The sequence below is a fragment of the Harpegnathos saltator genome, unplaced genomic scaffold (assembly GCF_003227715.2).
Source record: "Harpegnathos saltator strain DR-91 unplaced genomic scaffold, Hsal_v8.6 scaffold133, whole genome shotgun sequence".
Classification (NCBI taxonomy): Eukaryota; Metazoa; Arthropoda; class Insecta; order Hymenoptera; family Formicidae; genus Harpegnathos; species Harpegnathos saltator.
The window spans coordinates 952765-975345 of NW_020229910.1; the positions used below are offsets into that span (position 1 = coordinate 952765).

Below are 22581 nucleotides of genomic sequence, written 5' to 3' on the forward strand. Positions count from 1 at the left end.
AACGCATATGCATAACCGAGCCTCCAGTGTGAGGCGCCCTCTGTACAACCGTGCACATGAACTACAATGCCAATGTCCACGACTCTTTTCTGGTTTCCCTCACCACGCATGCACCATAGCTGGCTCAGTCTATTCGTGTGAACCACGTGCTCGGCAATCGTCGGCGCGCCGAGCGACAGAGAGATATCATTCCCTCTTTCTCGCTCTCGTTCAGTGACGCGAGCGAGGCTAAAGCCCAAACACATGCTGGGCGATAGCGATAGCGTTAGGCAATAACGATAGCGATAGCATATCAATAGAAACAGAAAATTCCGACACTAGGGAATGCATATGTTAATGCAGAATGGAACACGGAACAGACAACAGCGACAAAATTTCCGACGAATTGGAATTCTGTATCTATTGTCTTGTAGCCTACCAATCATTGCGTTCAGATTTTTGCGAATTCGCTGGAGACTTAAGAAGCTTGCTCAAAGCGAGTAAAAGCAGCATCGTGTAAATCACCCTTATCTTTCCCTCTTTCTCGCTCTCGTTCTCGCTCAGCGACGCGAGAGCGAGGCTAAAGGTCATTCTACAATACGTGTCGTAAGTTGTAAGCCGTAAGAATTGGCGAATCACAGTCGATTATTAGAAAAATAATCGGTTATAATTGGTCAGTTCTTATGGCTTATAACTTACGACACGTATTGTAGAATGACCTTAAAGCCCCTTGCACAATGCCAGGCAACAGGCAATAAGAATTAAAATAGACCAATCACAATAGATTATTCTTGTAACAGTCGATTGTGATTGGTCTATTTTTATTCTTATTGCTTGTTGCCTGGCATTGTGCAAGGGGCCTAATTCTTTCTGGGCTCTAATCTGACAAGGGCTACTGCCAAACTTGGGGTCACTGATTTTGACAAGCTTTGGCAGAAATGTAGTATAGGTCTAGCAAAAGTTACTGTTAACCGGAGACGATGCAACACTCAAGCATTTGGGAGAAATTACAAATTGAAATTTCGCGATTTTAAATATGCGCTATTATTCCAACATTTGCAGAGTTACTTACAAGTGACGATGTGACGCAGCAGGCTGGACGCGGTGCTGGTACTCGCTAGATTGCGTGTTCGCGTCTATATTATATTATATTATAAAATAACTACTAGTAGAAAAAAACAGTGTAATAAGAAATAAGGATTCTCATTTAAAAAACGCAAGTTGACCTTCAAACGACCTTGAAAATAGAGGTCAAGGTCAAAGTCAAGGTCATCATAAGATAGTTCACTTAAATCCCTACAACTTTTATTCAAATAATTTTCCTTGAAACTTAAATACTGAAGCAATACTTGAGCAAGCTTCTTAAGTCGCCAGCGAATTCGCAAAAATCTGAACGCAATGATTGGTAGGCTACAAGACAATAGATACAGAATTCCAATTCGTCGGAAATTTTGTCGCTGTTGCCTGTTCCGTGTTCCATTCTGCATTGGCATATGCATTCCCTAGTGTCGGAATTTTCTGTTTCTATTGATATGCTATCGCTATCGTTATTGCCTAACGCTATCGCTATCGCCTAGCATGTGTTTTCAGCTTTAGCCTCGCTCGCGTCGCTGAGCGAGAACGAGAGCGAGGAAGAGAGAAAGATATTCTCGCTCGCGTCGCTGAGCGAACACGAGAGCGAGAAGGAGGGAATGATATCTCTCTGTCGCTCGGCGCGCCGACGATTGCCGAGCGCGTGGTCCACACGGATAGATTGAGCCGGCTATGGGTGCGTGCGTGGTGAGGGAAATCAGAAAAGAGTCGTGGACATTGGCATCGTAGTTCATGTACACGATTGTACAGAGAGCGCCTCACACTGGACTCGGCTAAAAGCGGCCCATGACACCTCTCTTTCTTCTCTCTGGCACCTGAGAGACGTATTGAAAAAACTCCCTAAACCCAGCGGCACACGGTGCTTGTTTTCGTGCTGGATTGCTTGCTGGATAAAAATACTGCGTTCTGATTGGTGTATTTCCATCCATCTTCGGAAATGTACCAATCAGAACGCAGTATTTTCATTCAGCTCGAAAACAAGCACCGTATACCGCTGGCTTAATATCACGTCGGTGTCTCGACATTGGTTAGCGAATAAAAATTGAAAAATAAATCCAACATAGGCCACTTGGCATCGATTAGCCGAGTGTTAATTGTCGACAGTAGTACGGCAGCGGTTCATCGGCAACAATAGTAGAAATTCGTTGGTGGTACGGATATAATACAAACCGAATCGCCATGTGAGATCAAATTTCGCGGTCAAGTGGCGTCGCGACGCCGGAAGTTTGGCGGAGAAAGCGGTGCAGTGGCGTGACATCTCCCGTACAATTCGCTCGCTGTCCGCCTGTTTCGTCGTCAGCCAAAGCGCGATTCGGAATAGCAAGTAGATACATAAAATGGCGAATTACAGTTGTTATTTACTCGTGCGGAATATAACGAAGTAGAGGTAAAGAGCAGAAGGACCGAGACATACGGCCGTTACTCACACGATTGCTAGCGCGCCTGCACAGCACGGACGTAGGCGATCGTAAGTATCGTTGTCGTTGATTCGTTCGAATTAAAACCGTATACTTTGCCAGCGCGTGCTTTTGATCGAGCCGCCCGTCGTCGTCGTGTACTCTGGTTCCGCGTAGAGTAGTTGCCGCGCATTTTCTCGTCAGTGCGTGTTGTCAGATTTGTCGTATCGTAACCCAACCAGGAGATAGTCTTGATGCCGGCGACATCCCTCCATCCCCGTGAATAATCTCATAATCCGCGCAACGAGGTTATGAATGTCTGAAACGGAGTCTTCCATCAGGGCTGATCCATCGTACGTTCGTACGTCGGGACATTACCGAAGTTTCATTTTGTTATAATTAACGTTCGCGTCTCCTATACTCGGAGGATTTTATCGCTCGTCCCGATAATCATCACGTTGGGAAGGGACAAGGTGACGCAGCCACGACTATCTTGCTCCCTTCCTCCCCCCTTCGAAGTTTTTAGGTTATGAATTAGGTTATGAATTAGGTTATGAAGTACGAGGTTCGAGCGGTCCTGCCGTTCGTAATACATTGTGAGAATATTCTTTGTCAGTTAGATCAAATATCGATTACGAGCCGATCGAAGATCTACTGTTTTTCTTTTATCACTTGTGTTCCGGCAGAGAGAAGAATGAGAGCGGCCACCGGCCGTATTTCGGGAGATACGGCTAGGCGCATTTTAGATACGCCATCTGACCAAAATGCGCCTAAACTACGTCCGCTAGGCGCACTTCCGCGGTGATAAAAGTAAAATGCGCCTAGGTTCGTGTCCGTACTACTTCCATGCAATGGATAGTAGATTAGAAAAAGACAGACGACAGACAATCGTTCCGTCTTTGTCTCACTACTGAGCGGCGCGCGGCAGTAAACACGAGGCGAGGTAGCGGCGATCTTATCGCTAAGCGAACATCTCTCCGCTTTTCTTTCATCTTTCACGCTCCAGAGACATCAAAAGACGCGGTAGCGTCTCGTGTCAAGGGAACGTGCGAAGCGAGAAATTATTTTTCACGCACGCGAGGTAGCACATGGGAGACTAGACGAGCGTCGACATATTATCTGTTTCTTTCCCGCTCGTCTAGCTTATTGACTGCGTGAGCCGCGAGATTTTTCTCGCTACTCCTATACCTCGCTCTTTCTCTCTCTCTCTCTCTCTCTCTCTCGCTCGTTCTTTCTCTCTCTCGCACACTTGCTCGCTCTTCCTCTCTTCTCGTGTTCTTACGGCTTGTTTAAATATATTAATTACATGACAATATATATATATAATATAATATATATATATATATAAATGACACATATATAGTGTATATGTATATAAAGAATATTTAGTATTAATGCACAAATAAAGAAGAGAGAATTATAATGAGAGACGAAAAGTTAATAGAAATCCACTCTTAGCCAATATATACATCTTTTAAAAGTGATTTGTTATTAAAGTATATGACAGAATAATTTATTTATGCTAATAAATTTAAATTAAAAATTAAATGAAATGTTATTTGTTTTGTAAAAGCTATTCCATTGTTACATTTTTCTTTTCGTAGCAAAAATAAATTTAGTCTAGTAAAAAAGAAATTAGTTTTATTATCGTATTTCAATTACGACTTTATTATTTAATTTTACGAATAGATAACGTGCATATTGTTGCTCAACGGAAACCGCGAAAAAATGGTGATCTCCGTCAAAAAATAAATGCAAACTTTTTAATAATATAATAATTTTTTTACGTAAGTGTTTGTTTTTATAGTATAGCCTGTTGAATTTTATTAATTATTAATTCAGCATGTTATAGTATAAAAAATATATTTTAATATAAAAATTAATGTAATATTAATTGTTTGCATTTGCAAGAAATATGGATAGAACAGGATAGGTTGCAATGATACATAGGAAAGAAAAAGATAGATGGATAAATAGATAGATAGATCGATAGATATAGAGATAGATATAGATGGATAAATAGATAGACAGATAGATAGATAGATAAATAGATAGATGGATATATAGATATAGAGAAATAGATAGATAGATAGTTAGATAATATAGAAAAAAAGATAAATAGAAATATAATTGTCATTATTATTATTATTATTAATGGTTTCAGTTTCAAGAGAACATTCGCTTAAACGTAAGTCTTGCTTAGGTCCAGTTTCACGACTTATATTATATTAACCGGAATATATTGTTGTATCCGGGCCACAAGGTTTGTGGTAGCGTCCGTTGTCCGTGAGCCTTAGGCATCTGATGCTGATTTTGACATCTGAGCGAGAATTGTCCTGACGGCGGAAAATCGATAAGAAGTAAACAACAAGAACAGCTGATAGAGAGTCTCTGACCAGCTGTCTTGATTGACAGACGCGAATATTGAGAATTATAAAATAGAGTTATTCCTGTTTTAAGTTTTATTGAGCTACGCTGTAAATAGTAAAGCTTGTTGTTCTTACGCGAGTGTTCTTCATTTACCTGAGTGTAAGCGCGAGTGTGAGAGTGAGCGCAACAATATTATACGACTTATATTATATTAACCGGAATATATTATACGATTTATATTATTTTAACCGGAATATAATTCGTTAATATTAGAAGTACCGAGCGGTTATTTCTGATCGTTTCTATTTTTTAGATTAATATCCTGTTTCTTTAAGATTACAGGATTTTTGTTTTGAGGGTTTGTTTAATATGATGTTTGTAAAGAATGTATATAAATTTCTACATATAAGATTAAAAATATGAAAAATATTGCAGTGAAAGCAAGGAGGTTCCACGGTGCGCACGATATCTCAATAACTATTTGACCAATTGACTTACAACTTGGCAGCATTATAAAATAGACTTCTCTTTACCGTTTTAACTACAATTAACCAAATTCATTAATAATTAATATTTTTTATTAAACTTTACCGAGAGGCCAGAAATAGACGATTTTTGTTCTAAATGCTACCATTTTATTATTTGTGTTCCGATTGTAGTTCAGACGATAGCTATACTTATAGAAAATAAAAAGCTACTTTAAATAATTGTGTAAAGTTAAATCACACACATTTAGAAATTCCTTGGAATCGTCTATTTGCAACCTCTTTGCTTTTATTGCAATATTTTATATATTTTTAACCTTACATACTTGTAGAAAAATGTATATATATTCTTCAAACATCATTAAGAAAACTCTCAAAATCCGTAATCTTTTAATTATGTGATCTTTTTCGCTTCCGCAAAAAAAATTAACGAAATATACGTATTTTTTGTCGGGTTCAATAAGACAACTCTTTAAAAGCCTATCTCAACAAAATTACATAATCGCATCATTGATATGCATAAGGAAATCAACCAATCATAATCCGTATAAGCGTGCCTTTTATATTAGACATATTTTACATTTAATTAATCTGTTTCCTTCTCTAGAACAAATAATCATCAAAGGTCAAGATAACGTCAAAATTATTTTAACTTAATTTTGACATCATCTTCACTTTTATATAATTATTTGTTCTACTTCAGTTATGCATATGAACAATATGACTATGCAAGTTTGTCTCAATAAGTCTTAAACTCCGGTTAAAATAAATTATGAAACTAAATCTTAGCGTTTTTCAGTCATCGACATCTTTCACGATGTTACGATTATAAATATTATCTATATAACCAATTGTAACCTACACAATGGAACGCTCTTCGATTGAACCGATTGAAATTGCTCATATCAATTATCAATGATATATGGCCTTTCATTACATTCTCTAAGTTTCAATTGTTAATTGAACAATTACTTTCACAAGTCAAAGATTAACATGCTGATTTGAAACATAATGCAAAAAGCTCGAAAATAAATGCGAAGCAGAGAAGAGATTAACAATGAATGATTATTGTTTAATATGCAACTTACATTAACATGGAATGTCTAATTGACTTAATGTCTCGAAGCTACTGAATATGAATTTCTGCTCAAATCTCTTCCTTTCTGTAGGAGGTTTTTGGCTGTTTCGGTTACTTTTCTCTACATTTATATTGATGAGTTGAAGCACTTGTTTCTACGAGATGTTTAAAATTCGGCTGACTTTACGAGTGTTAACACTCGTAAAGTCCATTGCTCTTCCTAACTTCTTAAAGTTAGGGAGAATGCGATTAAGGATACGTATAGCCTGCTCTTGTTGAGCAAGCAAATCGTTGAGATAATCCATGATATCGAGAAAAGACGACTGGATTATTCAAATATGATCGATCACGTCGTTACGACTAAGAATCAACGTTAGCGCTTGAGCTAAACAACAGTTGCCAAATTAGAATTATCGCAGTGCTCAGAGGCAAGCGAATATGAAGAGTCCTACTGATGGACGATGTTTAGCAATGCGACAGTCAAACAACGATCCCTTAGACTCCGATCCGGCTCGAAGGACCAAAAATGTGGCCGCGTGAGGTGGTTGAACGGCCGTGACGCAGGGATACCAGAACACCCTTGTCAGAAGGATTGAAGTTAGAGATGCTAGTAGACTCGGATCTCGAGCGGCCTTTTCGGGTCGTAAATCCGAACCGCGAAACCCGAGCAACGCTCGTACGAATTAGATCGACGAGCGCTAATGTGAAACGACCTCCGTCGTTTCAGAAGGCCTGCCCTTTCGGACTCAACGGCCAGCAAGATGCCACGGTAGAAAAGAAACTGTGGCCAAGCAAACGAAAATGCTGAGCTCTGTCACGCTAGAGGCGACTGAGTCGTTTTCCTGCGGCGAAACGTCGATGTCCTGTGGACGCGTGAAACGAGAGAGCTCAGCGTACTCAAAGACGCGATCGCGTCGCTGGTCAAATCGCCAAGATCCTTGACGGATACTTGGAAGAGAGAGAGAGTTCGCAAACTCCGAAGGAGAGACGGTACCACCGCTCCTGAAAGCCAAGTTCCTCGACGGACGTTTGGAAACAGAGAGTTCACCTGTCCCACACGGAGGCGACCAAAGCCCGCTCCTGAAGCGTGGCAACGCAGGGAACTCACAGCTGAACACAGAAGATTCCAACCATAAAGCCTCAACCCAGCAGGGTATATTAGCATCGCAGTCAACTCAGCAGAGTGTAGAGTGCGCGTTGGTTTGAATCTCGACTAAGCACTAAACTGCTCTAGGAAAGCCTAGAGAGAACGTCGGTAAAGACGGGCGCTACAAGTCGCACAGACCAAACACCAGGGATTGCCACAATCGGCGTTGGGCCATGCGAAGGCACACTGCTCGCGATCGCGCTCGGTTATATCACCCGGGCGGCCGATTCTTAGCCGCGAGCAGCGGAATTAGTGAGCGCGTCATGTAGCAGCCGCGAACGGCACTAGTGGCCACGCGCGGAACGTCGGCGGGAGCGCCGCGTGCTCGCCTGCGAGAAACCAACGGGAGCCACGCGGCCGCGACTTGATGACAATAATGATGCTGCTTGTGGCAACGTGATGTTATGTCATTGCTTGCGCATTTCCGAACATCTTCCTATGTATCATTGCAACCTATCCTGTTCTATCCATATTTCTTGCAAATGCAAACAATTAATATTACATTAATTTTTATATTAAAATATATTTTTTATACTATAACATGCTGAATTAATAATTAATAAAATTCAACAGGCTATACTATAAAAACAAACACTTACGTAAAAAAATTATTATATTATTAAAAAGTTTGCATTTATTTTTTGACGGAGATCACCATTTTTTCGCGGTTTCCGTTGAGCAACAATATGCACGTTATCTATTCGTAAAATTAAATAATAAAGTCGTAATTGAAATACGATAATAAAACTAATTTCTTTTTTACTAGACTAAATTTATTTTTGCTACGAAAAGAAAAATGTAACAATGGAATAGCTTTTACAAAACAAATAACATTTCATTTAATTTTTAATTTAAATTTATTAGCATAAATAAATTATTCTGTCATATACTTTAATAACAAATCACTTTTAAAAGATGTATATATTGGCTAAGAGTGGATTTCTATTAACTTTTCGTCTCTCATTATAATTCTCTCTTCTTTATTTGTGCATTAATACTAAATATTCTTTATATACATATACACTATATATGTGTCATTTATATATATATATATATTATATTATATATATATATTGTCATGTAATTAATATATTTAAACAAGCCGTAAGAACACGAGAAGAGAGGAAGAGCGAGCAAGTGTGCGAGAGAGAGAAAGAACGAGCGAGAGAGAGAGAGAGAGAGAGAGAAAGAGCGAGGTATAGGAGTAGCGAGAAAAATCTCGCGGCTCACGCAGTCAATAAGCTAGACGAGCGGGAAAGAAACAGATAATATGTCGACGCTCGTCTAGTCTCCCATGTGCTACCTCGCGTGCGTGAAAAATAATTCCTCGCTTCGCACGTTCCCTTGACACGAGACGCTACCGCGTCTTTTGATGTCTCTGGAGCGTGAAAGATGAAAGAAAAGCGGAGAGATGTTCGCTTAGCGATAAGATCGCCGCTACCTCGCCTCGTGTTTACTGCCGCGCGCCGCTCAGTAGTGAGACAAAGACGGAACGATTGTCTGTCGTCTGTCTTTTTCTAATCTACTATCCATTGCATGGAAGTAGTACGGACACGAACCTAGGCGCATTTTACTTTTATCACCGCGGAAGTGCGCCTAGCGGACGTAGTTTAGGCGCATTTTGGTCAGATGGCGTATCTAAAATGCGCCTAGCCGTATCTCCCGAAATACGGCCGGTGGCCGCTCTCATTCTTCTCTCTAGTTCCGGGAAAAAATTGAACTTTGTGTTAAATTCTGTGAGAATCTCAAGTATCGCGTTAGCATTCGTTAAACTATTTTATTGGTAAGTTTCTGTAAAGTTAATTAACTTGTTCTAACTAACCTGTGTGTGATCGGCTATTAGGGCGAATGAAAATATAGATATATTTTTAAATACATCATTGATAGAGCGTTTGGATTTTTTGACTTTAAATATTTACATTTTGTACTTAATTTTGAAAGTACTTAAACGTAAACAATCCATTTGCATATGTATATGCACAGTGTGTAAAAGAGAAAGGAAGGGAGGAAGTAAGAGAGGAGAGAGAGAGAGAGAAAGAGAGATACATATAACTTTAATAATATAATACTAATTTATTTAATCATATCATTATTTATCATTCATATTTAACATTATCATTGATTTTTGCTTGGAAACAATTAAAAAATTTAATAATGTTTTAGTATTAACTATTTGTTAGATATAAACTCTTTTTACTTGCAACAAAATTCAGTGATTCTTGTGTGGTTATGATATGATTATGGTCTATATGTTAATATATATTAATATATTTGCACATGTATATTATTTTATTAAAAACTTGTCAGTTTTTATCACAGTCAAATAATTTTGCTAATTAACAACTTGTAAGACCTAAATGTTTTTAGGAACTGTATTCATTCAAGCTTATCACGAGATGCGTACCTCTAAAATTTATTAGAACGTAACTCGTGATCTAACCTTTGCTGTTACTTACATTTCATATCATGGACATACATAAAATTATAAGTAAATATGATAACTTTTATAAAATCCTTTTTATAAAAATATATAATATGCAAGCTACATACAATGTCTGAAAAAAATGTTTCCTAATAATCAGATATCACAAAATCAGTCATTTTGTATACAAGATTACAATCAATTACAAATTTTAAATGTTAACAACTTTTTATCTTCATTATAGTTGTTACACACTATTACAAGCAAAATATTTATTTGACAGTATCTTAATAATTTTATGCCTTATCACATACACATGCTCATCTTTGCGACAAATCCCCTTTTATTAACCAAGATAACAGAGTCTTTGAAGCACATGTTGTACAAAACTTTGATTTTCTTAAAATGGAAAGAAATTGTATTTATGAACTTTGAAGATATATAAATACATATATTTCTGCAATAATACAAAATTATAATAGGATTTATTTCTAGAATTTTGTGAAGGAGAAAATAATTTCTATAGGAGACTACTTTAAAAGTTGAACAGTTTGCACTAAATATTATCAGGCTACACAACTTTTACATATACATATATTTTTACATAGATAAATTCCATAATGTTTATAATATTCATAGTTTACAACATTGCTTAGTTTACATATTACATTATTGGATCAACATATATTATTTTTATTTTTCTTTCAATTTATTCAATTTTATTTTAATATTTATTTATTTTTTAAAGTATTAAGATTATAAATATATTTTTTAAATAAAAGTCCTATATAATTTATAATTGTTTTCAATAGGTTGTGTCGCGCAAATACACTAGTGCATCCTTCTACAGACATGGTATTGACGGATCGATCTAACTCACTGTATTAGCAGCAAACCAGTCTTAATCATCATTGGTTAGGAAAAGATCATCTTTGCAAACGTTTAAGTCTTGAATAATATGGCACAATATTATAATCTTGTGGCCAATGCCAGTGGTACATTCTGCACTGTAGATGGGCAACGGGTTCAGTTAGTTGTTGAAGATGTTAATAACGGCGGTAATGGTTCACAACAGCTTGTGGCTTATACAGCTGCACCACAAAACAACGAACAAGCAATATTTTCACCGCAAACTATTAATTTAGGGAATCAAATATCTGCAACACGATTGGAACAAGGGTAATTCATATAGCATGCATCTTCAATTATTCAAATATATCCAAATAATAAAGTAACAATTTCCTTAAACTTTTCTTGGTATGTACATAAAAAAATCCAGGACTTAATCGAACAATTTAATTGAGTATAGTGTTTGTTAAGAGGGAGTAGATGGGGGCGTTGGTATGTGGCACTGGTTGTGAGAAATATATTTAAAGATATTTATGAAATAATAAATATCATCAATTGTTGTAAATATCTCAGTTTGATAGAATGTAACATTTTAATGCTAATGTATAATGGGCCATGCATTCTGATATATTGGAAGTTGTCTTGATTTTCTAATAGGCGGAAACATTGTCTATATGAATATTTAATAAAGATGCAAGTTTGACAATACAATATGCTTCGAATGTATTAACGTGTCCAATTTTAATGATAAAGTTATTTTATATCAGCACAATATGAAAAGATGTGAATATATATCAGGTGCTTCTTAAAGTAGTCTTCTATTATGCTATCTTTTATATATATATTAACAAATATTTACAGTTTACAATAAATATTTACAATATTTACAATAAAAGGAATAATAAAATATCGTCATACTTACCTTTAATTTATATATTTTACAAATATAATATGTAGAATAAGATATACATGTTTCAGATGTGTGAATAATTATTTCACAGTATTAGATGTTACAATATTGCTACATTTATTAGAATGAAACATGTTATAATAATATATGCAAGAGGTATGGAAACATTATAGTTTCATTTGAATAATTTAGAGTAAGTTTTATTTATATAATTGCTTGTACGCGTGTGCCTCAAAGAAAGTAATGTTAAAATATCATAAACCTACCATGTTGATATGTTGAATATGGATATATCATACCTACAGAAATTATATGTTGATTTTTTAAAATATTTAAACAAATCTAATGAAATGCAATCTGTATTGGTTATTTGTAAATGATATTAGAACAATTTAGTGTGTATAACATAGATGAAATTTCTTTTTTTTAGCATGTGTGGCCTATAAGCAACTTTTTATGTTAAATGTCACATCAAGAGAAAAAGTCTCATATTGTTATAACATATACATTCTAAGTATTTTGTTTTATTATGTGCATTGTACATGTACGTTGAGTTATTGACTTGCTAATATTTTCTAATATTCACATGAGAAATCTTATATATGCAGAAATAAAATTAAATATATTAAGCCAGTGATTATCTAAATTATAAAATATGTCCAAGACAGCATTCAATTTCTCTTAAAAATATTAACACGACGCACAGCTTGTTTTATTATTTTCCCAAGATTTCTATTAAATTATCACTTGTTCATATAAAGTTATGTCTCGCACCCAGATAATAATGAAGCTCCTAAAATATACCAATGCACCCTCTTCCTCATTACATTTTCATCTGATTACTCATCATAAGCATTACAGTTATCATAAGCATTTTAAAAGCATTACAATCTTATTATTATAGAGAGTAAAATATTTTCTTAATATTGTCATATTCATATAATCATAGAAAAATGCTTACAAAACAAATTTTTATTTGTTACATTTAAAGAGACGTCTAATAAAGATATAAAGACGTAATAAATGCAAATAGAATAATAAATTTTTCATTGATCAATAAAGCATAATTGAACAAAACTAATAATTAAGCTCATAATGCAACAAAAGAAACACATGCTCATTGATATTGTTTATATTTTATTTATAATAAAATGTATTAGTAAGATGACATATTTATTGTAACTTGTTTCTTATCCTTTTCAGACAAAATGTTTATATAATCAAAACAAATAATATAATCGGAACCCAGGAAATATTGAAGTCTAATACTGTGAGTCCACTTGTAGTTAGTGAAAATATCCCGTCATCGAACGCTGTCGATAATATAGGTAAACATTAGCGAAATATTTAATTTGCTTTATGTTTTTAATTTATTTTAAAATATTATATTTATTTTATATTTAAGAGTTATACAGGTGATATCAATCCTCGTAATATTTTTTTTGTTTTATATCATGAACAAGCTTCCTTTTCAGGTACTAAAACAGAAAGTAAAACTAACGAAGGAGGACAAATACAATGGAGAAAATTACAAGATGTTAATACTACTACACCGACAAAACAAAATACGTTACAAGAAAAGAATCAGACTCCCATCGTATCTAAAAGTATAGTTCAAAATAACGTCGCATCAATAGTGAGTACATATTATATTTAGCTATATTTTAACGAAAGATTATATTTATTAGGTGTGTAAATTAATTCGGTCCGTTTTTTTTTCCAAAAGCAGACTTTAGTATGAAAAAACATGAAAAAGTACACTAATCAAAGTATTTGCCATCGCTTGCTATTATTTTTTCCCATCTGTCTGGCAATTGTTGCCTTTCGTAACGGAAAAACAACTCGTCCTTCGAAGCGATCCATTCATTGAGCCATTTCTCTATTTCTTCATAATTGTTGAAGTGCTGGTCCGAAAGCCCGTGTGCCATCGATCTGAACAAGTGATAATCGGATGGAGCAATGTCTGGTGAATACAGCGGGTGAGGTAAAACGTCCTAGCCAAGTGCTAAGGTGGCCTTCAATCTTTCCAACATGTAGCCGAGCGTTATCGTGCTGGAAGATCACTTTGTCACGTTTCTTTGCATATTCCAGCCGCTTATTCTTCAATGCGTTGTTTAAACGGATCAATTGTTGTTGGTAAAGTTCGGCAGTGATGGTTTGGCTCTGTTTTAATAGTACATGATACACTATACCCTTCTGGTCTCACCGAGCATATACAGAGCATTATTTTCTTGCCGTGAATATTCTCTTTTGGTATCGATGTGGGTGGTTTTCCTGGGTCGCTAATGGATTTCCTTCGTTTGGGATTATCGAAATATATCCACTTTTCGTCTCCAGTCACAATATGATGCAAAAAACCTTTTCTCTTTGCCTGGCAAGCAAGATTTCAGACATGGCTTTTCGCCTCTCGATGTCTGTTTCTTTTAGTTCGTATGGCATCCATCTTCCTTCTTTGTAAATCTTTCCCATGGCTGCCAAACGGACAGAAATTGTTGATCGATCAACATTCAACAATTGCGCGAGTTCATGTTGCGATTGACACGGATCTTCATCGATTAGCGTCTGCAATTCCTCGTCCTCGAACTTCTTCGACTGACCTGGACGAGATTTGTCATCGACACTGAAATCATCACTTTTGAAACGTTGAAACCATTCTTTGCATGATTTACCGGTGGGAACACTTTTACTATAAGCTTCTACGAGCATTCGATGAGCTTCAGCGGCTGTTTTCTTCAAATGAAAACAAAATGAGAACTTCCCGGAAATGATGCTTTTTTGGCTCGAATTTCGACATTTTCGAATCAGATAAACATGATGTTATTGTTACAAATCTAAATGTTTATCAACTGATTATTATTGCCAGATATCAAAACTAAAAAATAAAGCCTTTTGCAGACATTAGAGGTTAGAAAATTACATAGTACAGCAATTCGTCCATCGTCAGATGGACCGAATTAATTCACACACATAATATTTATGTACTAAATTTTGTATGCATGCTTGCGTGTATGTGTGCGTATACGCGCACGCATAGCATAGTCATAGACATAGTATATCTAGACGCGTTCTCCCAAATTTCAAGAGTGGGGGTATAACTCTCGTAGAAAAGGAAGCACTCTGTTTTTACTGTTCGTTCTCTCTCGCACAGTCCCGATGGAAGGGGTATAGGGGAGGCAGTTGCTGTACAATAACCACCGCCCCTATTCCCCTTCCATTGGGACTGTGTGAGAGAGAACGAACAGTAAAAATAGAGTGCTTCCTTTTCTACGAGAGTTATACCCCCACTCTTGAAATTTAGGAGAACGCGCAGTCTATATATACTATGTCTATGCGCGCATGTGTATGTATATATGTATAGTATAATAACAATCGTATGTTTGTTTTTAGTCACCTATAAATTCGGCTTCTCTTAAATCTGGTCTAACAGACAGTAATAAAGTACTGAAACTTGTACAACATATAAATCGAAAATTTACAAACAGTGGACAAACTGCTGCAGCATCTCAAACTCCAGATGGAGTAAATGTGAAATTAACTACCATGGAAAATCGACTTCAAAATTCGAATGTTGCAAGTTCTAAATCTGTGTCGTCCGTTTGTGGCAAACCTACCAATCAAGTAGGACAGAATGTATCAATAAGACCTATTCGAGCTTCTAATCCGAATACATCACACGTACGGCCTGTAGCTATGGTACTACCCGAAATGTCTAAGACTCCATTAAGAGCACAAGGTCCAGAGATGGTTCACTTGAATGAACAGATCAAGCAAGCCAAATTGAAACAAATGATGCAAAAGCAAAAGTTGCAACAAAATAATGTACAACGACCACTCCCTGATGCTTTGCAAACTTCTGTTCAAACTTCGCTAAAAAATCCTGCTCGTAGTTCAATAACTCCAAATACTACGCAACCAAAAGCGCAGCAAGTTTTACCTAGTCCTCAAGGACAACAAATGCAAAAGCCACTCATGGCAACGCCTGCTTCTCGGACTGTACATAATACACACAGTGTTGCTCCAATGGACGTCGACACTGCAGAATGTGTGCAGGAAAAAAGGCATCTAACGGGAAAGTCTCTTTCGCCGCCAATAGAACATGATAACAGTTCGACCGAGAGTGTCGCTTATCTCCAAAAGACGATCAGTGATCCTCAAAATACTATAGTTCAGCATCAAATTAACGGAAATACAGCGAAAATGTTAGTGATGTTGGCTACTGGAGAGCAAAGATTGATTACATTCGACATACCGAATGAGGACTGTACTGTACATGACTTATTGGAGCAGGTAGATATATTGTTGAAGATTGTAAGAAACGTGTATAATATGATTGACAAGTTACCAAACTAGAAAAGATGCAAAAATTGAGATTATTAAATAATATTATAATAACATCTTACAATATCAACTTATATATTGTCATTTTATATATTGTATTCAATATTTTTAGGTGAAAATTACATTTTCTCATGAAACATCTGTTTCTTTGGTAAATGATCCAACACTAGGTATAAACTATATAGTTGAAGCTAGTTATGAATCATATGACGCATCACACGTCAATGATCATGAAGAAAATAATTCTACTATAGAGGTTGTAAGTTCTACTACACTGGACTCTGAAAATGTATCCCAAAATACGAAGTAAGATATCTTATATATTAATAATCCTACATCTGTTTATATTGATAAATTTATGTTCTATTATCATATTACATTATGCCTCTGATAAATGTTAAATTGATAATTAATGTATTTTAGTGCTTCAGATGAGAACAGTAATCCATCATTACCACCTGAGGTAAGCTTCCAGATTTATTTAAAAAGACCTAAAATATAAAAAGGACATTGGCATAAAAATTATTCTAATAAAACTTTAATCTTATTTTTTCATATCTTGCACAAATATATCATAGAAGAATTCCTTTTTTTTTTTAATCTTGCTTTTAATTCCTTTTTTCAACAACTTGAAATCAATATTTAATTATCATATATATTGCCATCATATATATGTATAACATGCAGAAAAATACAGTTCATAATTTGATAAAATTATTTTTGTATTATGCCAATTTCTTTTTTTTTTAGTATTAATATTATCATAGTATATTTATATTTTTAAATTTTGAGGTACATGTTAGTGATAAATATATTATCGTACGTTTTATATATGTTACAATCAAAATTTGAAGTACAGTCAACCTGCAAAATGTTTATACAATTTTAAATTCAATAAAAATTAAAGTATCAAAAGGTAAAAGAAAGAATCGGGAGATTCGTAATTATTTCGGGCTTCAATCAGTAAATTCTGGATAATTCTAGGTCTGGCTTTAACATACGACTACAACGCAAAATATTATAACGTCATGTGTATTCATAGTTTTTCTCTTTAGAAAGAAATAAGTTTCGCAATATCAATCAGTATTTATAAAGAAATTAGTATTTATTTTTTTATTTTTTATCAGTATATGTATGTATATATTCCAAACCAACTTGACAATAAATAGATAAATCAATTTAATCAATTAATATTATTATAAAGATATTTTAATTGAATATATCTTTACAATCTAAATTGCTAACACTTGAAATTATATAGAATATGTAGAATTGTAACTCCAAATAGGAGAACAATAAATACATATATACATATAGTAGAATATGTTACTTTACGTGACATTTTTTAAATCTTAAGTATACGAATATTTATATTTTGTGATAATGTTTAGTCAAGACGTGAAATAAACATTTTTCTAGAAAGTGGCTGTAACATATATATCATGAATAATTAAATGTGAATGTGTCGTATATGTGGTGTGTGTATGTATGTGTGTGTGCAAAACTGAATAGTACACCAAAAAATGGAATAATACACACATACGTTTATGTACACTATACTGACTCAAGTTTAGTAGCGTTACATTGCCGCAGTCGATAAGGATTCTATTACATATTAAGGAAGAATGCATAAAAGTACGTTGTACAATGCGAATTGTATCATAAGTACGAAGTATTTCATGTTATTACTAGGAACCTATTTTGGTGAAGGGAATGCTTGCCCTGTGCTCACACTGCGGCTATAGTTCACTTAATTTCAACCGATGTGAACGATGTAACACAAAATTTCCTAAGAACATCAAGTCGATACCCATAGAAGGATGGAAGCAGACTGGGCTATATGTCGATGTAAGGTTTATGATGAGATGCTGGAAAATACCGTGCATTGCACATTTTAATACAAATGTTTATCTGTGTAACGATTAATTGTGTGGTCAATGAATGGTCAACAAATTTACGTTATTTAAGATTTGTTGTGTATAGATTTATCAAGTGTCAAGATTTATATATTAATATATAACATCTCTTAATATAATATTAAAATAAGATGAAAGTTTTTTTATTTCAGCATAATCGTTAAGAATCGTTTTATAAAACATAGAAAAATTTTAGAGTTGAAACATACAATTATTATATCATACAATACTATCATACAATACTTATTATATCATATAATACTTATATCATACAATACTATCATACAATTTTCAGGTCATATTGAAAGCAGTTTGCAACAGTCATCTTAATTGTTACTTTGTACTTTTATTTGTATTATCGATTTTTTCATCGATCTCCTTTGTAACAATTTGTAAGCAAATATTTCGATCCTATAATGTCTTTACAGATGTTCTACAAAAAGAACAACGAACGAAATGTTACGAAATTGGAGAGAATAGAACGAGACGGTTCTACATGCAAGCGCCTTAAGGGAAAAGGTAAAGCTTCCAAACCAAAGCCTGTTAATAAAGAGCCAGGTATGTTAATTTATTGTATTTATTATATAGTTCGGAGATACAGTTACTACATTGACGATAATTTATTACTAATATTAATTATAGAGTGTTTGACAATATCATCTGATGAAGAAGAAGAGGGTAAGACTAAAAAGACTGCTATTAATAGCAATACTATTCTCGGAAATGCATGCAATGCTCTTGACGAAGAAGCAGACACCATCTTGGACAAAGAACCTATCATTACAAACACTACTATTTTTAACTCATCGTGTTCCGACGGTGACATGAATAGTGAAGAAAGTAGTAAGTAAATTGTAAGAAAGAATAAGTTATTTTTTCATAAGAAGGAGAAGCGCGCGCGCATGTAACTTACAATCAATATACGTAAAGCAATAAAGTATAAACAAATAAGTAATCGAATTTCAGGAATATATAACAATCAGAATTTTATAGATAACGAGCCACTACCACCCACTGCTCTACAGTGTCGAACTGTCAGAATAGGATCTTATAAGTATATTCCACGAGAAAAGGTAGTAATTTCTCAGAATGGCGTAAGATTTGGAGTACCATTGTTAGAAGATGGTAAGAACACCTTTGCTCATATTCTATTCGTAATATGTCTACTGGGAGGAGATTAAAAAGTTTCTACATAATGTTTCCATATCTTTTAGGTGAAAATTTTGTTACTTTGGATGTGAAGTATAATGAAATAATTAAGGTGCTGATTCATTTTGGAAAAACAATGCCGGTATTATTTTTTTATACATCTACGAATACAGGAGCAATGATACGTGAATTATTGGGAATGCAAGATCCCAAGGGTCCATATTATGATCCCGCTGGAAAAGGTATTTACCTGATACTTATAAATATCATGAATTCTTTAAAAAATGCCTTTCAACGATTCTTTCTTCTTGTCGCTTTTTAAGCGATATAAATATTTATGTGTTGATTCTTTGCATATATAATTTGTTCGCTCAATGTTCGGTAAATGTTTTATAATTTCATTACCTTCCAGACCATACTCATAAGCGTATAACATTATTGCCAGAGGAGCTAACGAGTGATTCGAAGGTTAAGTTGAAAAATATATTCCTACCTAGAGGGAAGATGGAGGAATTAAATCCTAAAGAAGCAAATGACATTCTTCTACGAGCATCACCTAAGGATGTATGTGTTTGACCAGATTGTGTTTCAGTTACTTGCCCGTCATAACATTTTCATTTATTTGTTTTTATTTACAGAATCAACAGATCACTAGTATTATGCGACGACAGAGTCAAAATTCTCTGCTGAATGTTACTACTGACAATGGTAGCATACAAACGTAAGACACTATTGTTTAACGATTAATTTTTTCTCATTTGGCATCTCTGCGTACTTTTTATTAGTTTCTTATCGTTCGAATTTTCTTTATTGAAATTTTTCTTAATATGAGAAAATTTTTCCACTATTTTAGGATAACTGTATACCCACCACCACCTGCAAAAGGCGGCATAGCCATCAACACTGAAGATTACTTGTGCCTCGGCGAAGATCAGTTTTTAAACGATGTGATTATAGACTTTTATTTAAAGTATTTGACTTTAGAGGTATTGTCGGAATCTGATCAGCATAGGACTCATGTGTTCAGTTCATATTTTTATAAACGTTTAACCAGCCCACATGCTCAAGCTGCCGAGAATACTTCACCAATGACACCTGCCGCGAAGCGACACGCGAGAGTACAGAAATGGACGAAGAATGTTAATATATTCGAAAAGGATTTTGTTATAATTCCCATCAACGAGCAGTAAGTGAAATGTTAAGTAACGTATGCTATTGATATGACATTTTATATAACAATATAATGTTTGCAGTGCGCACTGGTTCTTAGCTATCATTTGTTTTCCTGGACTGGTCGGAAAAGTCGCCATATGCCCTCCGAATATCAGCGAAAATGATACACATAAAATTACGCAAAAGAATAAAAAGCTGAAGGAAGTAAAAACGAAAGCTGTCACGATTGGCTGTACAACAATAACACCGGTACCTACGACTATAACGATAGATCAAGCCGATGATGGATCCGAGAGAGACGAAGCTGAAGGCGATGACGAAGAAATGGAAATAGAAAGCGACGAAGAGGTAAAGTATCAAATGCACTTTATTTTTTTTTTTCATTTTGAAACAGTTTATTATATGTGTAACATGGTCATGTCTTTTATTTATTCATTTATTTATAGGACGAAATTGAACAGCCTGAACAAAGTATAATCCAACAAATTAAAGTGGAACCGGATATTTCGCAGCAAGAAGAAACTGTTAAAGTGTGAGTTGCGCGCACATTGTATGATCAATTTCTTCAATATTTGAGTAATTTAATTCGTTTTAATTTAATTTATAGTCCATGTATATTGATATTCGATTCGCTCGCTGGTGCCAGTAGAGCACGAGTAGTTGCCACTCTAAGAGACTATTTAAGCTGTGAATACCTTGCCAAACTTGGAGAAGAACAAACTTTTTCAAAAGATACCATTAAGGGCGCGTGTCCGAAAATACCTCAACAATCGAATTTTACCGATTGCGGTTTATACGTGCTACAGTATGTGGAAAGTTTCTTCAAGGTTAGTGCAGCATTAAGACAAATCGCAAAAGATGTCTGTCATAAATTTATTTTCTTTCTTCACGTTTTAACGGTGCAAATTATTATTGTGATTAATAGTTTTCTTCAATTACACTTTTTTAGAATCCAATTGAAAATTATACTTTACCAATTAAGATCTTAAAAACATGGTTCGAAGAAATTGTCGTGACAAGGAAAAGGGAGGAGTTATCGCAGTTACTGATTAAGTTGATGAACGCTACCAAAGGAGATAGAACTATCAATCTGCCTAGCGTGAATTTCCCTACGCAAGACGGCAAATTGAAACCGAAGAGTGAAAATCAGGTGGATGTGAAGATTACGAAGTCGGAAAATGAGAATAAGAGGAAATCTACGACTGACGCAGACACACGTATTAGCATGTCGGTAGTGGCAGAAAGTACTGAATCGAGTAATGAAATAGTTAATAGAACTTTCCAGATCATTCCTTATTCTCCGTCTATAAGTTCTAATTCGACTGACAGTAATTCAACAGAAATATTGACCGAGCCGAAGACTACGAGGTACATATAATATAATATTTTGCAGTTGCATAATCAACAATTGTTATCCGTGATATCGCAAGTTGCAATTGTACGCCTAATCCGATCTCATTTCCTCGTCGCCTTTGTCCGTTCTTCTGTAGATACTTCGATCCTCTTCAGAAAGAAACACTCCCGAAATATTTTTCCCCATGTCAACAGAATATAATATTACTAAAAGCTATATATATATATATATATATAATTTTATTCGTATTTATCCATACATACTATCTGAGTATATTTATCACAACCAATATATGGAACATCCCATCAATTTTCAGATCATCAAGCGAAACGATGTCTTATCTTAAGTCTAAACGAATTCCCAGGCTAATGTCAAGAATTCAGACTCCGGACGATTCTCAAGCTGCTAAGAAGCACAAAGGGGAACCTTTTAATTCCTGTAAATAGATGTTATTTTCTTTTTCTACAGTGATAAGATTAATGTTAATCCGTATAGACCTTGAATTAATTTACCATGTAATAGGAAATGTAGTTGATACTTCATAAAGTGAATAAAACTACAAACTTAATTTCCTGATTGTATATCTGACGCTTTTCAATCTTTTGATCTTTATATGTATTTTGTAACGAGTGATTTGTGGTAACATTGTCAAGCCTGTGAAGTGTGTTTCCTACGCAGCTGTGGTGTGCGAAGTAAGATGTCGATATTTGGTAATGCGTTGGATATGTATTATGCGGCGTCTGAATGTCGCTGGTGCATTGCGCAGGAAACACGCCACTCTTCGCGAGAATTTAATCGATTGTATCTGTGGAATGAATTGTATTTACGAAAATGCATCTTTCCCCAAATTGAATTTGGCTGGTATTGTATCCTGCGCGCGTATTCTTTGCTTCGGCGTGAGCTTTTTCGGCGGTGCGCTCTG

The 22581-nt window shown here is 35.0% G+C and overlaps 1 protein-coding gene across 4 annotated transcripts; it reads left to right on the forward strand.

Moving 5' to 3' along the window:
• Positions 1-2243: 2243 nt before the first annotated feature.
• Positions 2244-22242, forward strand: LOC105182689 (uncharacterized). 4 transcript variants are annotated; one of them, XM_025307999.1, is made up of 20 exons: positions 2244-2539; positions 10783-11149; positions 12933-13057; positions 13205-13365; positions 15117-16016; positions 16180-16373; positions 16491-16530; positions 17760-17915; positions 18412-18541; positions 18626-18826; positions 18950-19108; positions 19198-19374; positions 19545-19696; positions 19771-19853; positions 19986-20318; positions 20386-20653; positions 20752-20837; positions 20913-21132; positions 21255-21673; positions 21976-22242. In XM_025307999.1, the coding sequence occupies exons 2-20, from the start codon at positions 10929-10931 to the stop codon at positions 22103-22105; spliced, it is 4155 nt and encodes a 1384-aa protein (XP_025163784.1). In that variant the 5' UTR covers positions 2244-2539; positions 10783-10928; the 3' UTR covers positions 22106-22242. The 4 variants fall into 4 exon arrangements, with proteins under 4 accessions (XP_025163784.1, XP_025163785.1, XP_025163786.1 ...); XM_025308000.1 differs by having other exon boundaries at positions 2245-2539; positions 18977-19108; XM_011140328.3 differs by lacking the exon at positions 2244-2539 and adding an exon at positions 9244-9331.
• Positions 22243-22581: the final 339 nt, after the last annotated feature.

Bases quoted from the DNA above. Each gene is read 5' to 3' on its own strand.
- LOC105182689 (XM_025307999.1), top strand. From the start codon at position 10,929: ATGGCACAATATTATAATCTTGTGGCCAATGCCAGTGGTACATTCTGC. The intron at 19,697-19,770 runs GTATGTGTTTGA...TTTTATTTACAG, and splicing joins TACGAGCATCACCTAAGGAT to AATCAACAGATCACTAGTAT. The intron at 21,133-21,254 runs GTTAGTGCAGCA...ACACTTTTTTAG, and splicing joins ATGTGGAAAGTTTCTTCAAG to AATCCAATTGAAAATTATAC.